This window comes from Chionomys nivalis, chromosome 13, assembly GCF_950005125.1.
Source record: "Chionomys nivalis chromosome 13, mChiNiv1.1, whole genome shotgun sequence".
Taxonomy (NCBI): Eukaryota; Metazoa; Chordata; class Mammalia; order Rodentia; family Cricetidae; genus Chionomys; species Chionomys nivalis.
In genome coordinates, this window is record NC_080098.1 from 43336557 (window position 1) to 43363049 (window position 26493).

The 26493-nt window shown below is 46.8% G+C and overlaps 1 protein-coding gene across 8 annotated transcripts in view; it reads right to left on the minus strand.

Annotated features, from left to right (window-relative positions):
- Carmil1 (capping protein regulator and myosin 1 linker 1) overlaps positions 1 to 25366 on the minus strand; it is a 264062-nt gene extending 238696 nt beyond the window's left edge. For 4 of the 8 annotated variants that reach the window (XM_057787237.1, XM_057787244.1, XM_057787236.1 and 1 more), the window contains exons 1-2: positions 24824 to 25366; positions 20830 to 20927 (exon numbers count right to left, since the gene is read on the minus strand). In XM_057787237.1, coding sequence (XP_057643220.1) covers positions 20830 to 20927; positions 24824 to 24863 — 138 coding nt within the window. In that variant the 5' untranslated portion in view covers positions 24864 to 25366. The remainder of the gene's footprint in view (positions 1 to 20829; positions 20928 to 24823) is intronic. The other 4 variants (XM_057787238.1, XM_057787243.1, XM_057787242.1 and 1 more) reach the window with 1 other exon arrangement.
- Positions 25367 to 26493: the final 1127 nt, after the last annotated feature.

Here is a 26493-nt window from a genome sequence, read left to right on the forward strand (position 1 = left end):
GTTCCAGGACAGGCTCCAAAGCTACAGAGAAACCCTGTCTCGAAAAACCAAAAAAAAAACCAATATCCTGGAGCCAAGGCTCTTCAGGTACCTCAGCCTTGCAGAGATAAGGCAGGAGATTAGGAGTTCAAGGTCATCGTAGGTTAGAGAATAGGGTAGGCCAGTCTGCAATACAGGAGACCCTGTCTCAAAAAAGAAAAAGAAAGAAAAGAAAAGACTCGGAATACAGCTTGATTAGAAGAGTACTTGCAAAATATAATGATATCTTGAAGTTTGTGGGAAAATGGACAGATCTAGAAAACATCATATTGAATGAGGTAACCCAGACCCAAAAAACAAATATCATATATACTCACTTAAAAGTGGCTTTTAGACATAAAGCAGAGAAAACCAGTTTACAATCCACAATCCCAGAGAACCTAGACAACAATCAGGCCCCTAAGAGAGACATACATGGATCTACTCTACATAGGAAGTAGAAAAAGACAAGATCTCCTGAGTAAATTGGGAGCATGCGAAATGGAAGAGAATACAAGGGGAGGGGAGAGGTAGGAAAGGAACCAGAGAAAGATACGTAACTCAATAAGATCAATAAAAATATTTTTTAAAAAAATTAGAGTGCTTACCCAACATGAACAATCTCCCTGGGTCTGACACTGAGCACTGAAGAAAACTGGGCTTGACGGTGTACCAAGCACTCAGGAGGTAAGAATTTCAAGGCCAGCGGTGAGATATCTCGGCGTGTAAACAAGGAAAAGGCTCTTGTCACCAAGCCTGACTACTCGAGTTTGATTCCCAGAAACCGTATGGTGGAAGGAGAGAAGCAACTCCCCTCCAAGTTGTCCTTTGCCCTCCGTACACGCACCATCACACATGCATGCGCACATGAGTACATAAGTAATAAATGCAATGGCGATCAAAATAAAGTTAGGCATAGACATAGTGGCTCACACAATCTCAGCATTCCAGCAGCTGAGACAGGAGAAACTCTTGTTCAAGTCTAGCCTGGGATACACAATGAGCCCTTTCATGTCCACAAACATACATCCACAGAAAAAAAGAAATAAAATGTCAGCACTGAACACATTCAAAAAAATATTTCATTCAGTTGGCACAAACATCCACACTGGCTAGCTGGGGATGGGAGAAGTCAGTGGGTTGTTTTGACAACTTGGTATAAGCTGAGGTCATTTCTCAAACTCCACTGAGAAAATGCCTTTATAAGACTGACCTACAGACAAGCCTCTATTTTCTTGAGTGATAACTGATGTGGAAGAGTCCCAGGCATGTGGTCCTGGGGTGAATAAGAAAGCAAACTGAGCCAGCCAGTAAGCAGTAGTCCTCTGCAGCTTCTGCTTCAGTTCCTGCCTCCAGGTTCCTGCCCTGACTCCTTCAATGATAAACTGTGATACGGAACTATAAGTTGAAATACAGCCCCCCCCTCCCAAGTTGCTTTTGGCATGGTGTTTTAACATAGCATGAGAACCCCTGACTAAGATAATATCTCTCACTAAAGAGGAAGAGACTATCCTGCCCAGCAAGAGCTGAGGTGAAAGTCCATCTGATATTCCTGTCTTGTGCATGTGTGTGAGCCCACGCGCACATGTGTACACACACACACACACAAGAAAGATGAGATCAAGTCTTCCCAAGCAGGAAATAAATTGCTCTCTCAAATGACAGAGCAGAAGAGGAAACAGCACCTTACCTACTGGCTATGACTCACTGTCCTAAGGCCGCAGCAGGAACACAGTGCCACCCTCATGGCGGGCAGGGCAGGGAGAGGATGTGCTTTCTCCTTTAGCTTTGGGTAACCTCCAGGGTTAGGAACCGAGTGTGATGGAAAGCAGACCTCAGACACTCCCATCCACCAGCCCCCACTGACTTTCAAACTCTACTGTCCCAAGCAGGGTCCGGTTCACAGGCTTCCACTGGCAGCTGTGTGCAGCTGACCGTTCTCCCATCCCTGTCTCTGTTATCGATCCTTCATCTTGCTTTATAAAGCTAATTAACGTTGGGCTAGATCAGATGTGGCTGCTGAGTAGGGACTCTCCAAGGCCCTGCAAAACCAGTTTGGGCTTGAATTTCAAAGGCAGATCTCAGTCACTGACTGGGCAAACATGCTTTGCACAGCCGTGAAAAGACCATCATTAGGACCAAAGCACTTGATAAAGAAATACAATCAACTGTCCTGGAGCCCAGCCTGCCACTGCACACCTGGCATTGAAACCTGTGGGGGAAGCAGGAGGATCAGAAGCTCAAGGTCATCTTTGGCAGCAGAGGCACTCCGGGCTACGTGAGACTCTGTCTCAAAAACTCAAAAGAGGGAAAATGCAAAGGTCCTGGGGTCCTAAGAAGCTTCAACCTCACACTGCTTTGAGAATACTGATCTCCGTTGTACTATTAGCTGGAACTGGTTTTCTTTCAAGCTGGCCTTGAAAACAGGTACGAAACACAGGTCCAGACTGTTTCCTGGTGGAACGGGGCCAACTTGTTCGTACCTCAATGGCCACGAGGAATACTCTGCTGCTGGTCACACACCCACGTTGATTTACATTGGGGAATCCGAAGACTTGGCTGCATGCAAAGGATTCTGGGCTTGTTAACTCTCTCCAACTTTAGAGGGAAAGAGAAGAAATGAAGAGACAGCCCAGGAGATGGGAGGCACCGGCCAGCAAGAGAACCTATGCCAACCATTCAAATCAGGAAGCTATCCCTTGAGGCTTACTACGTTCTTAGGAGACGCTCCACAGGCTGGACTCGGTACTCTGCTCCCTGTCTATCAAATGTTGGTATGTTCATTTGCTTGCTGCCACTCTGTTTTAAAGGCACTAAAGGCACGAGCGTTAGCACTTCTCTCAGGAGATGGCTCCTGTCGGTGCATCCTGGCAGGAACAGAAAGAAAGAATGCACCTGGAGGGTTCAGGGCTGAGGGTCTTGGGCGACATACACAGAACCACACACATAAAAAAATGCCAAAGCATTGAACCTCTAAGCAGATACGTCAGTGGGGCTCTTTGATCTCAGCTACAAAAGTAAAGCAGGGCCCCAGGCTTCCCAAAACATGCCTTCGGCAGTGTCCTCTGGTAAACTATCAACACGCTGAAGTGAGTGTTTCCTGGTTTCATCTCTAGGCCTCATGCACGCCAGATGAGTACCCTAGCACTGAGTTACATCTCCCCAGCCCCAGACAGTGCTCTCAGGTAAAAGGACTAACTACCCGGGAGTTCTGAGTGTCCCTCTCTGAGGAAGTGGCTGCAAAGACCACTCGCCTTCTATCTCGTTCTTTCTGTTTGCTTGTTTGTGTGTTTTAGAAAGGGTTTCATATAGGCAGGAATGGGAAGGTTTGGAACTCACTATGTAGCTGAAGATGATTTTGAGTTTCTGATCCTTGACTCTACCTCCCAAGGGCTGGGATTACAGTGGAGATCAATGAGCTCAGTGGGTGGCTGTGCATTCCAGTCTCTTCCAGTAAGAAGGAACAATGGCGTCCTGGTGGGACCTCACACCATAGTGGTCTCCCTTAAGGATATCAGAGAAGTAAATAGAAGAGGAAGGAAGAGACTGGAAGCTGTGTCAGCAACTTTCTTAGGCTGGGCCTGGAGGAAACTGGAAATACTGTTTATGGATACATTCACTGAAGGTCTTCGACTAAACTTCAAATTGAACATTACCCTTTTTAAAGCAGCTGTGTAATGACATCATCTGATTCCAGCCCCCCAGATACCTCCTGGGTCTGCATATCCAAGGACTTTGATGTCTGGAGTCTTGGGTTCTCATCCCAGTTTTGTTGCAAACACCCAACAGGGAGATGGGAAGAGTTCCAATTCAATGTACATGTCAGGGAGTGGCATGAGGCACTGGCTGCTGCTGCTGGCCCACACACACTTGCCCTTTGGTCGAGTACACCCCCTCCCAGTCCAACCAGAAAAGGCAGCTGTGGAGGAGGTTCATGCGCAACTCTCCAGGACATTGCTGAAAGAAAACTTTCTAGCCAAGGAAGATGGCTCACATCTGTCATCCCAGCACACAGGAGACTGAAGCTGGAGGATTATTGTTACTCTGTAGCCAGTCTGGGATATACAGTGAGTTCAAGTCTAGCCTGGGCTACACTGTGAGATTCTACTTCTAAACAAGAAAATAGCAAACTCTCTAAGCAAAGCTGCAGAAAATTCTGTAAAAGATGGTGGACTGGAGGCTGCCTCTGTGTGAGCTGTTGAAAGACAGGATCAGAATAAAACAAAATAGATCTTATCCCCAAAAGAAGAGGAGAGAAAGAGCTTCAGAAATTTACGGAGCAAGAATCCAGGCAAAGCCAATGATGCTCGATGCAAGAAGCACTAGATACAGCCCTGGCCCCACAGCACCCAGCAGAGACCAGACTCAGAAGCTGCTTCCAAAGGTGTATGTTCTCCCCACCAAAGGGTGCTGGGGATTGACCTTTCATGCATGGACTGTTCAATAAGGAGACATGCACGCACGCGCACACGCACACACACACACACACACAAACGCAGGCTCACACACTGAAAAAAAATAAAACAGAAGAGCTATCCAAAGCAAAACGTATGCAGGAACACGGAAAATTGGGCACACACAGCAGGCTCTGGAAGGGTGACAGACATCAAAGACATCTATCTACCTGACCAGCCTAGCCAAGCCATTTCCTAAGCAGGTTTGAAGCTCTATACATGGTAGGCTGTGACTGCCAAGTTTATCCACAGGTCTCGAATTCGATCTGGCATCCATAACAAAGCCAGCAACACCTCAACTGAATTTCACAAACAGCTACATAGAGCAGACTGCCAGTCAGACATGGTGGCACATGCCTATCCCCTGAGCACTTAGGAGGCTGAGGCAGGAAGATCAGGAGTTTGAATCAGTCTTGGCTGTATAGCTAGTTCTAGGACACCTAGGGCCACATAGTAAGACACTGTCTCAAAAACACAGGACGGGGGGGGGGGGGCAATGCAAGAAAATAAAAAGAAAACCAAAACAATAAAGCAGTGAGAGTCCAGAATACCGGCAGGTTAAGTATTCAGCATGTCAGGAACCCTCTTAGCATAGCTACAACACAAAGTTACAAGAGTGGATAGCCACCAACGCTGCCCCCTCCTCATGAAACAATCCTTTAAATTGTGAAGTACATTTATTACTTATTTGTATGTGTGATGCACCTACGAGCTATGGTATGTGTGTGGAGGTCAGAGATCAACTTTTGGGAGTCAGTTCTCTTTTCCCTTCCATTATGTTGGGTCTTAACTTTGGAGCAAATGTCATTAGCAGACACCTTTACCGGCTATGCCCCCATAAAACAATCTTAGGCCAGGCATAGTGTACATGCTTTTTTTTTTTTTTTTTTTTTTTTTTGGTTTTTTGAGACAGGGTTTCTCTGTGGTTTTGGAGCCTGTCCTGGAACTAGCTCTTGTAGACCAGGCTGGTCTCGAACTCACAGAGATCGGCCTGCCTCTGCCTCCTGAGTGCTGGGATTAAAGGCGTGCGCCACCACCGCCCGGCTTAGTGTACACGTCTTTAACTTGGAAGGCAGGCACAGATGGATCTCTGAGTTCAGGGCCAGCCTAATCTACATATCTAGTTTCAAACTGGACAGGGTTAAACTGAGGTCCTATCTGAAAAAAACAAACAAGAATCAATCTTAATTTTAATCTGTAGAATAATCTTAACTGAAATCTGAGGGGGAGGAAACAGATGAAAGGAGGTACCAGCCCCAGGCAGCCTATGCTAGAGAAGCAAATCCTTCAAAGCAGGGGCCTGCTGGTGCCTGGATATTTCACAATGTTACCAAGTAGCTTGAACGAGAACAGAAGAGTTTGAGCCTACTTCCTAATGCCTTCCTTGTGGAGTTAAAGGGATGAGGATGATAGAGGATGTGTACAATGCTGTATTCAAAAACGTATTTCTCAATAATGTACTTGAATCTTTGGTTAAAAAAAAAATCTCAACCAGGCCCCAGCACTCAGGAAGCAGAGGCAGGCGGATCTCTGTAAATTTGAGGCAACCTGGTCTACAGAGTGAGTTCCAGGGCATAGAAGGCAACACAGAGAAATCCTATCTAGAAAAGAAAAAAAAAATTGTCAGCCAGGCAAGACACAGGGTTACATGCCTGGAATCCTAACAAGCCGGGGGGAAGGGGGGTCAGATGTCAACCCAGAATTATGCACACCCTAATCCCAACACCTGGGAGATGGAGGAAAGAGTTTAAAATCCTCAGCTACAAAGCAAATTTGATACCATCAAGGGCTGTATGAGTGGCTACCTCAAAACAAAAAGAAAGATTTTTTTTTTTAAGCAGCATTTGTGTCTAGGGTGACGGCTCAGCAAGCAACAGTGCTTGCTACCCAAGCATTCAGACCTGAGTTCAAATCCCCAGCACCTACATACATAAAAAACTAGGCATGGCCACACACACATGTAACCCCCTTTGGAGGGCAGGGCAGAAACAGGAGGATGGCCAGGGCCAGCTATCTGATCCAGCACCAAGCTCAGTGAGAAACTCTAAATTAAGGGACTTAGGTTGAGCATGATAGTGCAGGGTATCCACCCTCTGCCTCTGCAACTGCACACGTGGGTGTGCACACCTGTACACCCATGTGTAAACACTACACACACACTTAAAAACAAATAAAAACACTACCCTTTAAGTGGAACAGGGTGGAAAGTCACCCCAGACCATTTCCAGAGCCAGGCAATCTGGTTTAAAATAGCACTGTGCAGACTGAGTGGCAGCAAATATTCCGCAGACAGCCAGGAGGGACGCAAGCATGAGAGATGCCTTCTGAAATATTTATATAAAATACACCTGAGTCATCTTCGGTGGTGCCTATACAGCTTCTCACCATGGAAGTAATTTGCCTGATATAGAACAAAAGCAGCTAAAAATGTCCAGTGGCCTACTGAGCACTAGACACATGTAAAATATTTTATATACAATGTATCTTTTTTTTAATGACTTTTCCTTTTTTTCAAGACAGGAAGGGTTTTTTTGTTTTTGTTTTTGTTTTTGTTTTGTTTTTCGAGACAGGGTTTCTCTGTGGTTTTGGAGCCTGTCCTGGAACTAGCTCTTGTAGACCAGGCTGGTCTCGAACTCACAGAGATCCGCCTGCCTCTGCCTCCCGAGTGCTGGGATTAAAGGCATGCGCCACCACCGCCCGGCTACAATGTATCTTGAAATTTTCAAAAAGCATGGCAAAGTGGGTTCTATGGTTACTCATTTAACAGATGAAAAGTCAAGTAAGTCTAAGAGAATTTAGAATAGCTAGCAGTTCTCAAACTGTGGGTCTCACCCCCCTCTCAGAGGGGTCACCTAAGACCATCTAAAAGCACAGATATTTACATTACAATTCATAACAGTAGTAAAATTAATGACAGGCATATATTCATTTTAAATTAAAATTGGGAAGTAGTGACAAAAATAACCATACGGCTGGGGATTACCATTACAGGAGAAACTGTACTAAGGGGTCTCAGCATGAGGAACACGGAGAGCCTCTGGCTTACAGCATCCCTTGCCTGGTTAAATGGGAACAAACTGAAGTTTAGAAACTTAATCCTAAACTGACCGATCCAAAGCCCAGACAAACCACTGGGCGGATGACGCTGTAAACTGAAGACAGAAGCAGAAACCTGTGGTCCACGGCTGACATGCAGCTGCGGCATCTCCTCAGAACAGTAAGGGAAGCCCCTAGAATGACTGAAGCCACTCCCAGAGAGCACAACCAGGCCAAAAAGAAGTGATGTGGAACCTCTGTGCACACACAGTACTGCTGCCCGGCACACAGACAGCCTGCCTGTGCCAGACAGAACGGTGCCTCTTTCACTAGGTCTCCGTGGCAAGAACACACCATGGCACAGGACTGAGGAAACTGGGTAATCTTACCTTTGCCCTCAGACAGTGTGCCAACCAGAAAGGTTAGGAACCAGCTCCTACATCTGAACTTAGAACAGAGATGGGGTTGAGAATGAATACATGCCTGTCATCTCCGGACTCAAAAGCCAAGGTAGGAAGGAGGCACTTGAGTTTCAGGCCAGCCTGGGCTACATAGTGAGTTCAAGCAAGATAAGAACAGGCTACACAGTGAGACCTTGTCTTAAAAGAAAAGTACAAGGAGCTAAGCAGTTGAAGCTTGGCACTTGCCTGATGCGAAGTGGAGGATCAACAGCCAGTATCCCAAAAAGCTAAATAAACAAAAGGAAGAGAAAGCCTGAACAGCAGAGCTCGAATGGCTCTTGACACAGTAAACAGGGGTCACAGACAATTATTTCAACACCAAGGTTTTTTTTTTCTTTTAAGAGAAATAAGCTGTTGAAAGGGAGATCACTCCCAGAACTTCAGTTAACTCATAAACAGTGGACTTGAAGGAAGTAAAAATTCTGATGAGAAGCAGGGTTGAAGAGCTGTCAGTGGTAACCTGGGAACAAGCACAGCAGCTGTGCATCTCTACAGGCAGTGAAGGTCATGGTCTTCCCATGGAGGGTGCCTGCTCTGCAGGGTACCAACCCTAGGGCATGACTCTCTGACCTACAGCATGGATGCTGTTCCAAGGATTCAGGAAGACTTTGCTGGACATGGAAGAGAGTGCCAGACTTGACTGTCCAGGCTTAAGCAAATAAAAGATACAGCCAGTTCTCTCCAGTCTACAGCTCTGGTGGAAGATAAAATCCTGAGAGGACCTACACGATAACTGACTCTGGAAAGCAAAAAGTGTGCTCTGGTAAGACTTCATCCAACAGCCTGAACTCCCACCAGGGTGGTGGCTGTGCCAGATTCACACACATGGAGTTATCTCAAGGAACCCTGCAAGGGTGCACGCTTTGCCAACCCCACTAGGCCATGTCTGATTGACTTGACTCTTTCACAGAGTGTGCGAAAAGTGAACCCTCCTATATGACTGCTAACCTTGGTTGTCACCTTGACTGGATCTGGATGTTGGCCAGTCCTGTGGGAGACTGTCTAGACCACATTAGTTGACCTGGGAAGACTCACCCTCAGCACGCGTGATACCTTCTAGGGGTAGCCCAGGTAAAACGACATGGAAGAAAGACACTTTTCTCTTTGCCTGCTTTCCTCCATTCTGTTGGCAAGTTCATCCACTCCGTTGTTGCCACTGCAATATTCTTTCGCTGGTATTAAAACCAGCTTCTCCCACCTTCCAGTGTAAGCCAGCAGATCTGCTGGAGTCCTCTGTGCCTCTTGGTGAGCAACTAACAGATCCTTGGCTTCTCTGGTGTGAGATGCCATTAGCTGATGATTGTATAGGCCTGATAACCCCCCTTTTAATGTGTATTCATTCTATCCACTCTGTTTTTCTAGAGAACCCTAACTAATAGACCCTGGGAATGGAAAGAGTGCTGGGTGCTTGTGTTTCGCATAGTACTAGGGGTAGAAACCAAGGCCTCTCATATGGTAGGCCAGCCACCCTACCACTGAGCCACACAGCCAGCCAGACACTCACTGGGTGACTGGTGATTCTAGACAGTTGCTCTACCACTGAACTACATCCCAGCCCCTACCTGCCTGAGTCGGAAGGACAGCAGTTGGTACACCGTGCCAGACACAGTGGTGATCTTGAAGACTAGCCAGATCGGACCACGACAGCTTCAGTGAAAAAAGGTAACAGATCGAGATCACGAGGCCGATCTACCAGAAAGTCAAGGTGACAGGGAGAAGGGTCAAAAGGTGGGTAAGGTAAATGGGACCTGAGCAGGCCAGCAGCACAGGGTTTCAGAGACTTTTGTCATGCCAGTGAACTACGGGGAGAAGGCAGTTGCCTTTCATCTTTACACTCTTATATTTAAGACTTTGCTCTGACTCTGATTGCATGAGCTCGTGGCACTTATTAAATATACTCGACCTGATGAATGCACTTATACCTTATCATGTACAAATCCAGTCACTATCATTTATAGAGCCGAGACAAGACAATTCCATGACAAGGGTAAAGGTCTAAGTCATATAATGCGTCCTCACTCTTCTGCAGTGTCCAGCCTAAGGAAAAGCCACAGTACCCAAGACAGTGACACCCAAGAGCCAATTGTAAACCCACATCTGTGGACCTGTAGACAACACCTCCCCCATAGCATCCTCCATTCCTGATAACTTACAACTACTAAATCCAATGAAGCTTGCCCCCAGGAGCTAGGGTCCAAGGAGCAAAGAGATCGATTCTGCTAAGTATCTTAAAACAAAACAAAACAAAATTAGTAAGGCAGAATTCTTCTCTATTGACACTTTCTGCATAATAATCAGGTAGAAAATCATCCTTTAAATGCCTGCCCCATAGCAATCCTCTTCCAGAAATTTTTCTAAGAAAAATGAGGCCGTGTGCACTTATAAGGTTAGATGTTAACTAGAATATCTAACAATAGATACAATGGTTACATTATAGTCCTGCAGAGATGAGCACATAACCACACAGAAATCCAAACTAATTTGGATAAGAGTTACTACCACAAAGCTGAGAGTCAAAGTGAAGTTTAGGAGGCCACAAAGTAGTATTGAGATCCCCCAACCTTTTTTCTAAATATATCATGGATTATCTAGGTGTTGTGGTACATGTCTGCAATCCCACCACTAGGGAGGCTGAGGCAGCAGGACTGCCATTTCAAGGATAGCCTAGGGTACATAGCAAATTCCAGGGCATCTCAGGCTACAGAGTAAGCCTCTCATCTCAAAAGTTAAGTTAAAATTTAAAAAGTTAGCCAGGCAGTAGTGGTACATGCCTTTAATCCAAGCATTTAGAAGGCAGAGGCAGAACTGTAAATTCAAGGGAAGCCTGGTGTACAAAGGGAATTCCAGGACATCTAGAATTGTTACACAGAGAAACTCTGTCTCAGAAAAGAAAAAATTGAAACAGAGGCTGGGGTTTAGTAGGTAGTGGGATGCTTGCCTAGCATGCACAAGACCTGAATTCCTTCCATGAAAAAAAAATTGTTGTCTAAATACAAAATTTTAATAATTATATTTTCCTTTAAAATGTGATTTCCTGGAGGAAAGACTGATTTTGGTGTGAGTGTATGTGTGTGTGTTTGTATGTGTGTGTGTGAGTGTGTGTGTGTGTATGTGTGTGTGTCTATAAACATGCATGCATTCCATCCACCTTGTTTTTTGAGACAGGATCTCAGGTCCTGGAACTCACCCAACAGGCTATGCTTGCTGGCCAGTAAACGCAGGGAATCCGTCTCCTGCTGGGGATTATAGAAAATGCTGGGATTATAAAAGCTGCTTCTTTCTTTACCATGGGCTAAGGGACCGAACTTGTGTCCTCAGGCTTCCAAGTCAAGCACTACACTGACTGAGCTATCTTGCCAGCTTGGTTTTTTATTTGTTTGTAGTTTGATTTGTTTGTCTCACTGGCTGATGTGAAGCTATTATATTCACTATCCTTGAGCCCAGAGACCTGCCTGCCTCTCCCTCCTGAGTACTGAGATTAAAGGCCATGTACCTCCCCCCAGTTTATTTTTGATTCAGAATCTCTAATCAACGCTGCACTCAAATTTGCTGCTATAGTCCAGAGTCCAAATTTGCTAGACAGTAGGTGCAAACCCATGTAAATTCTCATATCTACTAACAGACAAAAGCATTTTAGAAAGAGGATGTTGGGGGGTGAGGGCTTGAAGTTAAACCTGGGGTACACAAGAGATTTTTGTCTCTAGGAAATTTTAAAAAAGAAAACAAAAAAGAAACAAAAAAAAAAAACGGGTACTAGAAAAAATAATATAGCTCAATTGGTAGAATGCGTACAGGTAGAATGTACAAAAACGCACCCTCTCCAGCAGTGGGTAGTGGCATATGACTGTAACCCCGGCACTGGGGAGGGAGAGGCAGGAGGATCAGAAGTTCAAAGTCATCTTCAGCTACATAATAGTGCAAGCTTAGCCTGAACTATATGAGATTCTGTTTCCAAAAATAAAAGTCCTGGCTTGGCTCCTACCTGCTTCAGAGGCTGGGGCAGGAGGGTTGAGGCTAGTCTGGTTTATACTGAGTTCCAAACAGCCTTGGTTACAGAAAGGGACCCTCTCTCAAAAGAACAAAACATTGTTTCAGATTCCAGTTTATTTGAACAATAGATGTGAACAGTGTTTCTGGGGGATGGAAACTCGAGGTAAGCTCTCAGAATGTCTTTTTGTTTCCTCTGTAACTGTTCTATAAACTACAAGAGGGAGTTCTCCCCATTCACGCCATATTTTGGTGAGCTTTCCTGGCCCCTTGTTTAATACAATACCCCTTTCATACCCCTCAGCTCCCAGCTCCCCAGTTGCCCTCCTCCCAGCTTCATTATGCCAATTCCCAGGGAGGCCGAATCCCAGAAGCTGGAAAAACAGTATCTATTTAACAATGAAAAGTTACACCGAGCTGGGGCTGCGTCCAGCAGCTTCCTTGCCCAAGGTCATTTGACTCTCGCAGACGGCTCTAACTACAGCAGAAACTGGGCCACTTGCAGACCCAAGTAGAATGCGAATGCAGCTCAGGTACCAGTTCGCACACAGGCAGAACTGCATCCTGGGAAAGTGTGACCACCCCCACCTTTACCCAGAGAAGAGAGGCACCGCCAGGTGGGCACTGACCACAGTTTAAAGTTTAGGGAAATTCTGAAACACTCAAACACGGCTTCTTTTATTTTGAGTTTCCCAGAACTTGTGCCAGGATCCTTGGCAGCAAGTACATGCCTCCAACAGCCACCCCTGGGGATCAGTTCAGTGTGGCTGCTGTTTCCGAAAGCTCGGCTTTCTAGATCTGTGTAACTTCACCCAGGTGCTTTGAGCATCACCTGTGTGCTGAACTGTAAGCCACCCTGAAAATATGAGACTCCTCGTGGTACACAAAGAGAGCTGTTCAAATTACAGGACAACTGTCCCACAACCTTGCAGAGGGTCTAACTAAACCCCAGGCCAAGAGCCATGACACCCTCAACAGCTCTCTTCAAAAGCAATTGCAGTCTATGAACGTTAGATGCAAATTTCACGGTTATGCTTACATCTACTGGCATAGCAGGACTACAGTGCCAATGCCCACGGTCAAATCAACACCCACCAAGGTGCTTCTGCCACCATCCTGCTTATCCAGAGAGGGCCCAGAGAAGGGGGGGAGCTATCCCAAACACTGTGAGGACTGGACTCTTTCTCCAGGTCAAACAAACGGCCTTCCTGGGCTAGGAGTAGGACTCAGTGGTAGGACATTTGCCCAGCGAGCTCAAGGCTCCTGGAGGAGGTAGGGAGGCAGAAGCACAGCTTCACTGTGTGGAGGCTGCCTATAAACTTGCAAATCATACTCTTAAAATGCTACCTCTTTATGACTCCTGCTGAAAATTATGTGCTTGTTGTTGCTGCTGTTTTGTTTGTTTGTTAATTATTCCTAGGATTTTTTTTTTAAATGTGTGGCAACAACCAAAGGGGACATTCATAGAAGTGAGTGGTTATACCCCGTTAGGAGCTGGGGGATGGGAGGACTACAGAGCAGGGAAGGGAAAGAATTAGACAGGCCAGCCACAAAAACCACATGTCCAGGTGTAGGTGATCTGCACCTTCCATACTGGAGTATATTATAGACTTAACAATACACAGCACGTTAAGCCAGTTAATGCTTCCAAATTTTATTATAAATATTTCTTTTTTTTTTTTTTTTGAGAAAAACGAAAGTTATATTCCCCTCCAGCTCCTGACCCACCAGGTGGGGCGAGGGAGGGAGACCCGCCAGGAACCCTTCAAGTAGAGTTTATATTTTGAATCAATGACAGCACTGCCACCTAAATATTTCAGGAAAACATGACATCCAGAATAGCACCCTCAAGCCCAGCCATAGCAGTTTACCGCTTTAATCCTAGCACTTGAAAGTCAAAGTCAAGAAGATCTGTGAGTTGGAGACTAGCCTGGACCACATAGCAAGTTCCAAGCTAGTCACCACTACATTGTGGGACCCGCTATACAAACAATAAAAATAATAATAATAATAAACACCTCATACTACATACTTTTCAACATTTAAAAAAAAACTTGTCTCACACACAGACACACAAAAATAGTAAAATTTAAATGAATAAAAACAACGTAGACTTACTCTAAACAGACCTAAGTAGGCTATTAAAAAGAGCTATGCATCATGGTTCACAATAATCCCAGCACTCAGGTGTTAAGGCATGGATTTCTAAATGTGTCGGCTGCCTGGTGTTTAGACAGGGGCCCTGTCCCAAAAAGTAAAAAGGAGAGAGGGAGGGGAGGAAGGAAGAAAGAAACAGAAGAAAAAGATGCTAAGAAGATAGATAATTGCCAAGTCAAGTCAAATACATTCGAGGATTCAAGGTTAACTTGTCAAAAACAAAAGAACAATGTCAAAGAGTTCAAGCCAGGCCTCGCAGGGCATCCATGTCCATCCATCCTCTCAGAACTGAGATGGACGTAGATGGAGTCAGAGCCCAAAGCCATCGGCAACAGAGCAAGTTCAAGACTAGCCTGAGCTGCATGAAACCCTATGTCAAAAAAAAAAGAGGGAATGAAGGAAGAAGAAAGACAAGAAAGGCAGAAGGAGAAAAGGAGGAGATGGAGGAGAAAGAGAATCTTGTTTCTGACTTCACATCCTCCCACAACATGTGTGGAAGAACAAGGACTTTAAGACACCCTTGTAGCCTGAATTCCAAAATCAAACAGAACACAGCCAAGCCGAGACCACGGCTGGACCTTAGGGCTGCTTCTGAGCCACCATCCTAGAGGGAGGCACAGCCCACTCCTTCCCCAGAGAAGCCTCAGAGGGAGTGGCTGGGAAGACCTCAGTGGGACCTCGCTCCCTCCTCAGAGTCACTGGAGTGTTTATTTATTTGATTTTGGTTCATTTGGGGTTTTTGTCTTCATTTCAATCAGTCCGTTAGAAAAAAGAAAAGATCCAGACTACACCAAGTACTGCCAAAGAAGTAGAGAAACTGGAAGGGCCACATGGAGCAGGTAGGATTACGTAATGGCCACTCTGGGAAAGCTTGCCAGCTTCTAAGAAAAAATGCAATTCCCACGCAAACCAACAACTGTGGTCCTCAGTTTATCACAAGAAATATAAGCATGTGCTCACACAAAAACCGTAGGTGGCTGTCTACATCCTTTTCATTCCGAAGAGCCAAAAACTGGGAATAACCCAGGAGTTCAATCAGTGCAAACAAAAAAGCTATGAAACACACATTGCCATGGGACACCAGCAAAGGTACAACTGATATGAGAAACTTGATGTGGGCTGTGTAAGAAAAGCAGACCCCAAATGGCTCATAGTCCATGACTATTTCTGTAAAGTTCTCTTAGGACCTCATTCCATCCTGGGACTGACTGGTCAGAAGATCCAGGTGACCTCTTTCACCTGCCTAAGCATTAGGAGCACAGACCTGAGCTCCCATGCCTAGCAATCTAACATTCTGTGCAGACCTGAATTATAATGCCCAACAAAGACCTGAGCTATGATGCCCCAAAATCTAAAATTCTTGAAATGACAGCACAATAGAAAGAACAGACTAAAGGCCACAGCTCTGGTAAGATGGAAGGAAGCAGGAGAATCAAGTGTTCGAGGCCAGCCCCTCCACTGCACAGCAAGTTGAAGGGTAACCTGAGCTACCATGAGGGGTACCTATAGAAGGATATTTGCAGTGCACACAGCTACTCAATATCAGGATCTCACTTGTGAGATTACACAATTTTGCAAGGCAGGGGAAGCTGGTCAGGAGGTAAGGGAACCGCTATATGATTTGTTTTAACTATATAAATCTAGAACTATGTAAAAGTAAAAATTTTAATTCAGTTAGCAAATGTTTGAACAAGCGTCTAAGACATACAGAGTCTCCTAAAGACGAAAGAAAGAGGCATCTCAGAAACAGAGGAGCTGGCTCTCCATCATGACCCCAGAGACCTAGTTCCCACTAGGACAACATGGGCTGAAGGACTGTCCTCTCGAAGAGCACTTAGAGTGAACTCTTGACCATTCTAGGCTTTAGACTTCCAGAGCTCTGGTCTATCCCATCTCAGTTCCCCACTTTGTAGCACTAGGTTCTCTGACCAAGTCTGTAACTACTTCATTTTTTAAGGTTTCCAATGCACTGAGGTGTACGAATGTCCCTGGGGCTGACAAGATGGCTCAGTCGTGAAGAGCACTGGCTGCTCCTCAAAGACTCACGCTTGATTCGCATCACTCCCATGGCTGCTCACCATGGTCTCTAGCTCCTGATCCTGGGGACCCAATGTCCTCTTCTAACCTCTTGGGGAACCAGCCGTGCACACGGTACACATACATATGTGCAGGCAAAACACTCATACACATTAACATTAAAAGATAACAACAATAATAATTTTAAAATAAAATTTAAGAAGTGTATTAATTTCTCTGAAAATCCAAAACTGAGACCCATTTATTGTTAACATCTGATTGCCAAATTTATATAAGCGCAGAATTACTTCCTCCCTAAAACATCATAGTCTATTGCCTTCTAGTGTGCTAATAAGGTGCCACCAACTAGGAATAAACTATCTTAGCCTTACAAGCTAATCTGGGCCCCTCAGTAGAAGTACCAGGTACTTAGGTTCTGGTCACTGACAAAAGAGAATGTCAGGCCCCTTAGTTAGTGCAGTACATTGACAGGATATTAGGTGTTCACGGTATGCCTTTCATAATGCTAATCGGTATTTAAACATATGCACTTAATCTGCAAAGCAAGGCATAGGAATGGCTACTGTTACAATATCTGCTTTATTCAAGAAAGCAATTAACTAACACTGATCTAAAGTTGCTAAGCCCTTTCCACAGAGCCCTCCTACTGCCTAGAGAATAAAGTGAGGGTCATCAAGAACAAGTGGAGGGGGATGTCTGACCAGTTCTGACTTTCTTGATAGGAGAGCTTCAAGGAATTCACCACCTGACAGATTTCTTTCTCTAGGTTCACTCTGGCTTCCAGGCTTTTAGACTGCTTCCCAAGGCTGACTCCTCTCATCTAGTTGACCACCACCTCAGGTTTCACCTCTTTCTGAAGGCCTCCCTAACCTTCTGTTCCTTCCTACCCCTTCTTTGTACTTCCTCCACCCCCATTACTCCTACAGAGGACATGCCAAACCCACAGTCTGATTACTGTTAGTATACAATATACAGTATATAGTGTGTAATGTAGTATACAGTATATCATGTATAGTATATAGTATAGGTGTTTCCATACCAGACTGATGGCTGAGATCCTATAGAGAGTCTACACTCAACTTGTCAAGCCATGTACCTGGCGCTCAGCTGGGTGAACCAAATCAAAACCCCCAATTTTTCCTGCCAGTGAAGTTAGCAGCCACCAAACAAGCAAAGCTATTTTCTGTTATGTTGAACAGAAGAAAAGAAAACACCTGTGTTCAGAAAGTCTGGGTCCAAACCCTTGCTCTGCCGTTAACTCACTGGATGACCCAAAGCCAATCACTTCAGTCTCTCCACATCTCAGCCTTCTCATCTGAAAATCAAAAATACAAAGTGTCCCTACTTGGCAGGATCATGGTAGGACCAGAAGATGTATCTCTCAAAAACTCAGCACAGCACCTAGCACTTGCTCAGGATTCCAGAGCATGAGCCACTCTGCTCATGAGAAGAAAGATGAAGACAAACCGCTACCCAAGATAAATGGGAAACAAGACACTCCCAGGCAGCTATGGTAGCTCATACCTGTCATCTCAGCACTCAGAAGGCTGAGGCAGGACGATTTTTGAGAGTTAAGGACAGCCTGGGCTACATGGGGCTGGGGAGATGGCTCAATGGGTAAAAGTACTTGCTTTGCAAACATGAGGACCTAAGTTCAAATCCCCAACATTCACATAAAAAGCCAGGCATGGCTGTAATCTTAGTGATGGAAGCAAGGGAATCCTGAGAGCTAGCTAGTCAACCAGCCTAGCAGAAAAGGAAATTCTGATTCTCTGAGAGACCCTGTCACAATTTAGAAAGCTATAGAGGGAGACACCCAATGTCTTCCTTTCAGTCTCCTCATGGGGACACCCACACACTCACATGCAAGCACCACACACACTCAAAAGAGTACATGTGAGGACATAAACTCATTAATAACCTGTTTGGGGGGGGGTTGATAATTAGCTCGATTTTCTCTGTGTTGAAAACTCCAAAAGCCAAAATGTGAAGGTTACTGCTTGGATCGTCTTATTCAAACTTAAAGCCTGTCAAAGGAAGCCAGACCTTAATTAAATAAGAGCCAAAAGTTCAGGCCAAGCATCTAAAAATCACAATGGTTCCAGATTCAGGGAGATAAATGATTAAATTCAAATCCATCTGTAAGTTGATTACAACTCTCAGGAGCTCCAGAAGGTGAGCCAGAAACTCTCAGATGAAGCAGCCACATCACCCATGTTCACTCCTTTCTCCAGTGCTGGGAACTGCACGCACGGCCTGCACACGCGAGCCAAGCGCTCTGCCACTCATTTGTGCAAAGCCTCCGTCATCGTCACAGACATTCAAAAAGGGCACCAATTTTATTATAGTGGGCACGATTCTGTCTTTGAGATGTTATCAATAAATTTGAGCCATGTCACAGCTTGCCTAGTGTGATGAAGAACATAAACACCAAATGATACCAAATGTCATTCTTCAGGCTGCTGGAATGAACAGGACTTGATGTTTACGTCGTATTCTCCAGAAATGAAGCTTCATATGGGAACCGGGGGTATAGCTTAGTGGAAAAGCATTTGCCCTGCATGTGTAAGGCCCTGGGCTCAATAAAAGTACACACTGGGCTTTATGTAGCTCAATTGTAGATGGGTTTGACTCCTACCACAGGAAGGACTGGAGGGAAGGAATCCAAAATTAAGCTACTTTGAACATATAAAAGAACACATGATAGCAACATTTCTTCTCTCTGAGCTACTATTTCCAAAAGGTAATACAAAAGTGGCTGAATACTCTTTAGGAAAACACAACTTAAGGGATCTGACTATTTAAAGCTAAGTAAAATCAAGCAGTGTATCAATCATTTTCACTATTAATAACCTGAATCTTGCATCTACAGGAGCGCATTTCAGAGCTTTCTCATTCCAATGCTTTCTCATCCTGATGCTACAGCCATCAGACACGTGTAACAGAACCAGAAGTCATATCAACAGCACAATCCTCATAGCCACACGAGACAATCACACACCCTGAGAATCTTATAAGATTATTAAAACAGGTATAATCAAAATGACACTACAATTCTACAGCCAATTTCTGCAGAAGAAATGGAATATTGGAAATATTCTCTTTCAATGCCATCTGCTCCAGATTTATTCTAAAATAATTGAGGGGGAAAAATCTGTAGTATAGGGGTGATAGATAAATTAGCAATATTGGCAAAACACTAAGTTATTAGAGCTAAATGGCAAACACAGGATTCAATATAACATGCTGCTCTAATTTTGCATTCTGCTGCGCTGGATGTGATAATGCTCCAAGTACTCAGAAACCTGAGGTATGCGGATCACTGCAAGGTAGAGGCCAGCCAGGCTACAGCAGTGAGACTCTCTCAAAATAAGAAAGAGAGAGAGAGAGAGAGAGAGAGAGAGAGAGAGAGAGAGAGAGAGAAAGGGAGAGGAAGGAATGAAGGAAGGAAGAAAAGGGAGGGACGGAGGGAGGGAGGGAGGGAGGGAGGGAGGGAGGGAGGGAGGGAGGGAGGGAAAGAGGGAAGGAGAGAGGAAGAAAACAAGGCAGGGTGGTGGTGACAGAGACAGGCAGATTTCTGAGTTCAAGGCCAGCTTGTTCTATAAAGCAAGTTCCAGGACAGCCAGGGATACACAGAGAAAATCTGTCTCAAAAAGCCAAAAACTAAAATAAAATAAATCTCTCCACTTGTACTGGCTTTATTATTTTAAATTTTTTAGATTTATTCTATTTTATTGTATGTATGGGAGTGTTGTGCCTGAATGTGTGTGTGTGTGTATGCACACACACCATGTACATGTCTGGTGCCTGCAGAAGCCAGAAGAGAGTGCCAGTGTTCCTGGAACTGGAGTTACAGATGGTTGTGAGCTACCATGTCGGTAACCACGTTCTCTACAAGAGCAACAAGTGCTCTTAACCACTGAGCCATCTTTCCAGCTCCTGTTTCTCTCTCTCTCTCTCTCTCTCTCTCTCTCTCTCTCTCTCTCTCTCTCTCTCTCTCTCTCTTTTTCTTTTGAGATGATGTCCCACATCCCTGGATGGCCACAAACTCCAGACAATACCCCTGTCACAGCTTCCCATGTGCTGGGATTATAGGTATGAGCCACAACAGGCAATTTCTCACCTGTGCTCAAATTTAGACTTGTGATACAAGAAAAGGGGTGAAATACCACAAATTACTTTGCACCTCTTGGTCCTAGTCAGCCACTGGTGGCCTCTAAAACCCTGGGCCAAAAGGAATAGAAGACCAATTCTGATGGCAGCACAAAGACACTGCGCCTAGAAACTAGCGATTCCTCTAGAACACCAGATCACCAGGGATGGCAACGGGTACACCCGCTCACACTCTTTGGGACCTCAGGGGGCTTAATACATGGAACACTTGAGAACTTTGGTTAAACCAATGAGACAAGAATGTCTTAAAATCCTCCAGAAGACTAGGCAAACAAGTCACATGAGTAGTCCTTCTGAAAGTTCCAGTTTGCAACAGGAAAGAGTCCAGTGAATCCAAGAAATTGGCCAACAGAGTTTTGAAGAAAAAAAATCAAGCACTAGCAGGAAGGCTACATGAAAACCAGTGGAGGGGGAAGAGGGGAGCAGACACTTCTTCAGCATCCAAATGGAGGGGGAAGAGGGGAACAGACACTTCTTCTGCACCCAAGTGTCTCCCGGTCACTCACCAGCACTTTGTTCTCCACTCTGTCTCCCTTCACTTCCAACTTCACCTTCTTCTTCACTGAGATTTTGATCTTCCTGCCAATCACATCCTTTATGCTTTCTGGAAGAAAGGAAAGGTTTCATTATATCCCTTCTTTAGCAAGAAAAAGGGGCACTAGCGCAGAGCAGGCGTTCGCAGGAGTGAGGTTAGCTCTTTTTATTGTTGGTCCTCTTCTTTCTTTCTGCTAGATTAACAGGTCTGAGAGTTGTCAGCCTTCAAGAGGTTTTTGTTTGAGTCTGGGAACCAAATGCAAGTCCTCTGAAAGGCAAGTACTCTTAATGGCTGAGCCATCTCTCCAGTTCTGGGTAGTAAAGTCTTGACAGCAGTGGGCTATGCTGTAGCTCAGTGGTAGAGCACTTGCTTAGGATGACCAAAGCCCTGAGACCAATCACCACTCCTGCCTTCATTGGGCTTGATGGTCCCTGCCTGTTGTCTCAACTGCTTGGGGGATGAGGCAGGAGAATCACTTCAGTCTAGTAATCCAACACAAGCCTTTGTGATAAAACAAGATGCCCTCTCTCCCCCCCCAAAAAAATTTGAGAAATCTCCACATTTGTATGTCATTGGGATGAATCTGGAAGCTTCTGGGGGCTGGAAATGTCCAGTCAAAGAACCAGATTGAGACTTCACCAAACAGTTTAGTCAGAAAAGGGCTCTCCCCAGTCATCAACACACAATAGCACATGGATGTCAAAAGAGGAATTAGGAGAAAAGATTTGAAAGCTTAGAAGAATATGTCTTCCTGTGACTCTCGTGAGCTGTCCAATCTGGACATCCCCAAATCGAACGCAGTGTCATCTTCACTGGTCACTGTGAAAGTTGAACACTTTGCTTTTCTCCAACTCTGAGTGACTTAGGTGTCAGGTTTCCCAAAATCCACCTGCTGTACAGACCATGAGCCCCAAGGATGATTGCACCAAGACCCTTGGCATTCGTTGCTCCCTAAGTTGGCCCATGGCCCTCCTAACCACAGGGGCCCCTCTGAGTGCCCAGCTTGAGTATGCCTCTCCTGGTCGGAGGTATGGTCGATTGGGGAAGAACCAATGACTGCGGTGTGGGAGTCTCACATTTCCCAGCTTCACTTCTCAGAACATACACGAAGGTCCATGTCTCCGGATTTTCATAAATCCAGGATTTTCCATGAATTCTTTTTTCTAGGATGTCTTTGCCCTATTCTCCTGATAATATCCTACTTATCCTTCAAATCCCAGCCCCCTCTTTTAGGTTGATAAAGCTCTCTATTCTGCATTCTAACCATATTTGGGGATTCAGTAAATATAAACAGCCCTACTATCTCCTCACTGTCTATAGTAGTTTACCACCTAAAGAAAGTCCCTAGAGATAGCACTAAGTGAATCACACCTTCTCACAGATAAGGCAGGAAGTGAAGGTTTGGGACAAGAGAATCTCGAGCTGAAGAGGCAGGAAATGGACCTCTGGCTTCCACACTGGTGTGTCTAATACGGTTCACTAAGGTCTAGAATTTTACTCTTTACAAGATAGACGTTTTAGCATATACAGACTAAAGTATATTATTTTAGGCAGCAACTGCACAGCAGGTAGAGAAAAGGTGAGAGAAAGCTGAAAACAGAGAAAGTGAAGTCCAAGGAACAGCAAGGACACAGAATTAGGACAGGGTACACGGAGGTACAGGGAGGTTGAGCGCTGGGAGTTCTGTCCAGCTGCTATTTCATCAGAACCAAAAGTAGCATGGACGACCCTAGTCCAGCCCACCAGGCTGTGGGAAGTGGGCCACTGAAATTCACTAACTATGTACACAGGAAGGGAGACAGAAGTCACAATCCAAAAGCTAAGAGCAGTGTCTCTGGTGGTGACGCATGACGTGTGACAGGTATTCTTGCTCTCTGTTTGTTGTTGTTGTTGTTGTTTTGACAGAGGCTCCTATGTACTCTTGACTGACCTGGAACTCACTGTGTAGACCAAGCTTGCCTCAAATTCACAGAGATCCACCTGCTTCTGCCTCTGCAGTACTAGGATGAACAGCTTGGGCCACTGTACCCCTCTCCCTCCCACCCACACACCGTTTGTTTTCTGCTTTTAAGTTGTTGGACAAAAGTCAAGAGGTGGCTCACTCCCATAAACAGCGTTCAGGAGACAGAGGCAGGAGCGAGACAGAGGCAGGAGTGAGAACAGTTTAAGGCCAGACTCTGCCACATGGGGAGTTGGCACCCACCCTGGGCTAAAAGAGCCCCTATCTTTCAAAACAATCATCTTAATCAGAAAGATACATAGCTTCCACGCCTTCAAAGAGACATTTGGGAGAATACAGTGAGGCCTTTGCACTCTGCCATTTTGAACTGTTCAGAGCTCTTGTGAGCTCCTAACCCCAGAAGCAGCAGCAGGTGCATTTTCCCACCATAGCCTAAATGAGAAGGATCCTGCCAGCCACTGTCCTTCCACAATCACACAATACTGAAAGAAACACAAAAATTCCATTCAAAAGAAGGGTCAAATTCAACTTTTAAGCACACGGACATACTGAAAACCGCTGATAAAGGCAGGCTTTTCACCTCACCCTCCACTTTGCCCCTTGAGTCTAAACTACCTGAACGTTGGGTCCCAGGACAATGCCACACAACTTCATCACCTTTAGAGGATTCTTTGGAGACTCCAGCGTTAGATTCCTGTTCGGGCAGAGTGTTGGAAACACCCAGAACAGGATGGGCCACTCGCTGAAGTCTCAAAACTGACTCCTGGGATTGAGGAGAGGACCTGGAACAAAGGAGGGGGTGGGCAAGAACCCCTCACTCGCCTTTTTTTTCCTGGGGTGGTGGCGTGTTTTAATTCAACAAAAGCAAAACTCCATACAAATCCACCAACAGCTTCTTCCCGCCAAGTTTCACCCTCAGAGTGAGCAGTTTTGCGGCGACACCAAGTCCTCTCAAGTACAAACGCTGCAGTGTGGAGCAGAGGGGCAAATTCCAGACTGAGGTGGACCGACAGTGAGAACTTTCCCCCCAGGTCTGCACCCAGGAAATATCAACGTACTGAGAGTGTTCCCAGCATGGTACCTCGGAAAATACGGGTCACTGAGGTTCAAAGCATGCCCATGCTGATACGTTCACCCTAACGCAAGTCAACGCAAGTCAACGTAGTCCTCGCGAGCGTGAGCGCTGGTTCCCGGTACTCCTAGGCCACTTGTCATCTGTCATTTAACCTTCTCTGATAAAGCAAAGCCCCAATACTTCAATCCCACTCTCCGCTCCAAAAGAGAACACCCCCCCCCCCTTCACACACACCAGCCCTCTGCCAATCAGAAGGGCCTCGAGCAACCAGTCACCTGGTACAGAGTATCACGTACGTGTTCCCAAAGAGACTGGGGGTAGTCAGTAGGTAAATCATTATTAAAATGAGGCTTTTATCATTAACCCTCCATTTCCTGGTCCTAGCAGACGTCAGTCGAGTAACACTCTTGCTTCCAGCTCAATCCCCAAAGCCACGCCTTACCAGACCCGGTCCTGACGCTGGGCCGGCGCCTCCATCCCTGAGGCAGTCGGTGAGAGGGGCAGCCCCAGACGGGAATTTCCTGAAGGGTGCCTGGCACGAGCCCGAGGGGACCTACAATGCTGTCGCCAGGCATCCTCCTGCTAGGCTTTCCCGGACTTTCCCGAGTTAGGGGCAATGGGGCTGGCCGCTGGAAGGGACGCCCCACCAGCTCCACGTTCTGCCAACCTGACCCACCTGGTGGAGCAGGTCGGGGAGACCCGCCCGGAGCCCTCCCAGGGCTCCGGATGCCTCCTCACGCCTTCCTCTCTCTGCACCCTGTTCCTGCGGCCATCAGGCCAGCAAACTTCTAGGCGCCCCCCGGCCATCCTGCCCCACACCACTAGCGCTCCAGAGCACGGGGACTCTGCGGGAGGACGAAGATGGAAAGGGAGGCGGAGAAGAGGTGTGCACAGAGGAAGATGACCAGTCGGCCACCGCGCCAGGCTTACCCATCAACTCCCGGGGGACGTCGGAGCTCTCGTCGGTCATGATTGCCCACTGGGCGCGGGGAGATCCCGGGTCCCACTCTGACTCTGGGCCCCGCGCCCTTCCCCAAACCCTTTAATGTTTCCGCGAGGGAGCCGCAGCTTGCAAGGGAAGAATGGGCCGGGGCAGCGGGGCGTTGATCCAAGGTTGCCGCGCGCCCGCAGTACCAAAAGAAAAAAAAATTCCTAAGAGTTACAAATCCGAGCTGGCTCTGCAGCCGCCGCTACATGCCGCCCTCTCAGCTCGCAGCTCCGGAGGCCGAATGCAAGGCGGCTGCAGCACCGGCTCCTTCTGGCGCGGGCGCCGCGCAGCCGGGCCTCTGCGCCGCACCTTGGGCGTAGGTGAAGCGGAAGGCGAGGGTTGGGCGACCCGGCTGGTCTCGGCCTCCAGCGGGGCTGGGCTGGTCAGGGGCGGGCCGGCCCTGCTCTCCTCCTTCCCCTTCTCCCGCTCCTCCTCCTCTCCTTCACCAGCTCCTGCTCCTCCTCCTTGTCCCCCTGCGTCTCCTCCCCGCCTCGCGAGAGCGGCCTCCGCACGGGTCCCCGGCCGGCCTCCGGGCCTGGGCGCACCGTGCCCGGCGCGGGGCACAGCCCGGGGACCGACGCGACGCTCGGCTGCGGTGGCTGCTTCCCTGACGGCTGCGGCGGCGCCGGCCTCCGCGCCCCTCCTCGCAGCCTCGCTCCGGTGCCGCAGGCGCTTGCGTCTCTAGAGAGGGGTCGACTGAGCTGTAGAGAGAGCCCGAGAGCCATCTGCTGGCTGCCGGCGACGAGGGTCCGGGCTGAGCTGGGGGCCCGTCCCCAAATCTCGGCTGGCCAATGGACCCTGAGGCTCGGAGCTGCAGAACCCGGTGGGTGCTGCAGAGACCTCTGCGCGGAAGCTGGTGTTTTCTGGGACCTTTTCGTGCACTTCTGGATCTCAGGTCCACTGAGCGCGGTGTCCCGCATCCGCGTTATTAATTCCCTGTTTATGGTGATTGAGAGCTACACGCAATCAATAGACAACCGTAAGATGAAAAGACAGGGCCTCTTTGGGAAATGCTTTTCGATGGCGACCCTGTCTCCTTAAGCCTTGGGGTACGTCGGAGGGCCAGATGCAGTTCACATAAGCCGAATATTCCGGCTGCTAAATCTCATTCTACTTGACCCAACCCATCCACGTGCCTTCGGATTCTGGAGTACTTGTGTGCACTTCCATCACCCGCAGCTGGGATGTCCCTGGCTGACCAATCAGGTTCCGACTTTTAAAGGGCAGGAACGAGGGAGGGAGGAAAAGAAAGGGAATACCCGGCGTTTGGCCGCTTAATTTTTGTTATTATTGTATTTGTTGGTTGGTTGGTTGGTTTTTGAGACGAGGTCTCAGCTATGTAGCCCTGGCTGCCCTGGAACTTGCTACGCAGGCCAAGCTGACCTCCAACTAAAAGATCCCCTCTGCCTCGCAGAGTGCTGAGTTCAAAGGCCTGTGTTTAGTTTTGGGGTTTTTAAAAAGTGTCTGTCTGGTGGCCTGGATTGCACCTCCCGGGTCCTGAGACTCCTAGTGTGAGCTATCCTGATGAGTTGGTAGTCTAGTTTTAAAGGCCGCTGTAGGCCTTGCTTCCCTAAGAATAATCTTCCGTTTCTATTCCGACAACATTTCCTCT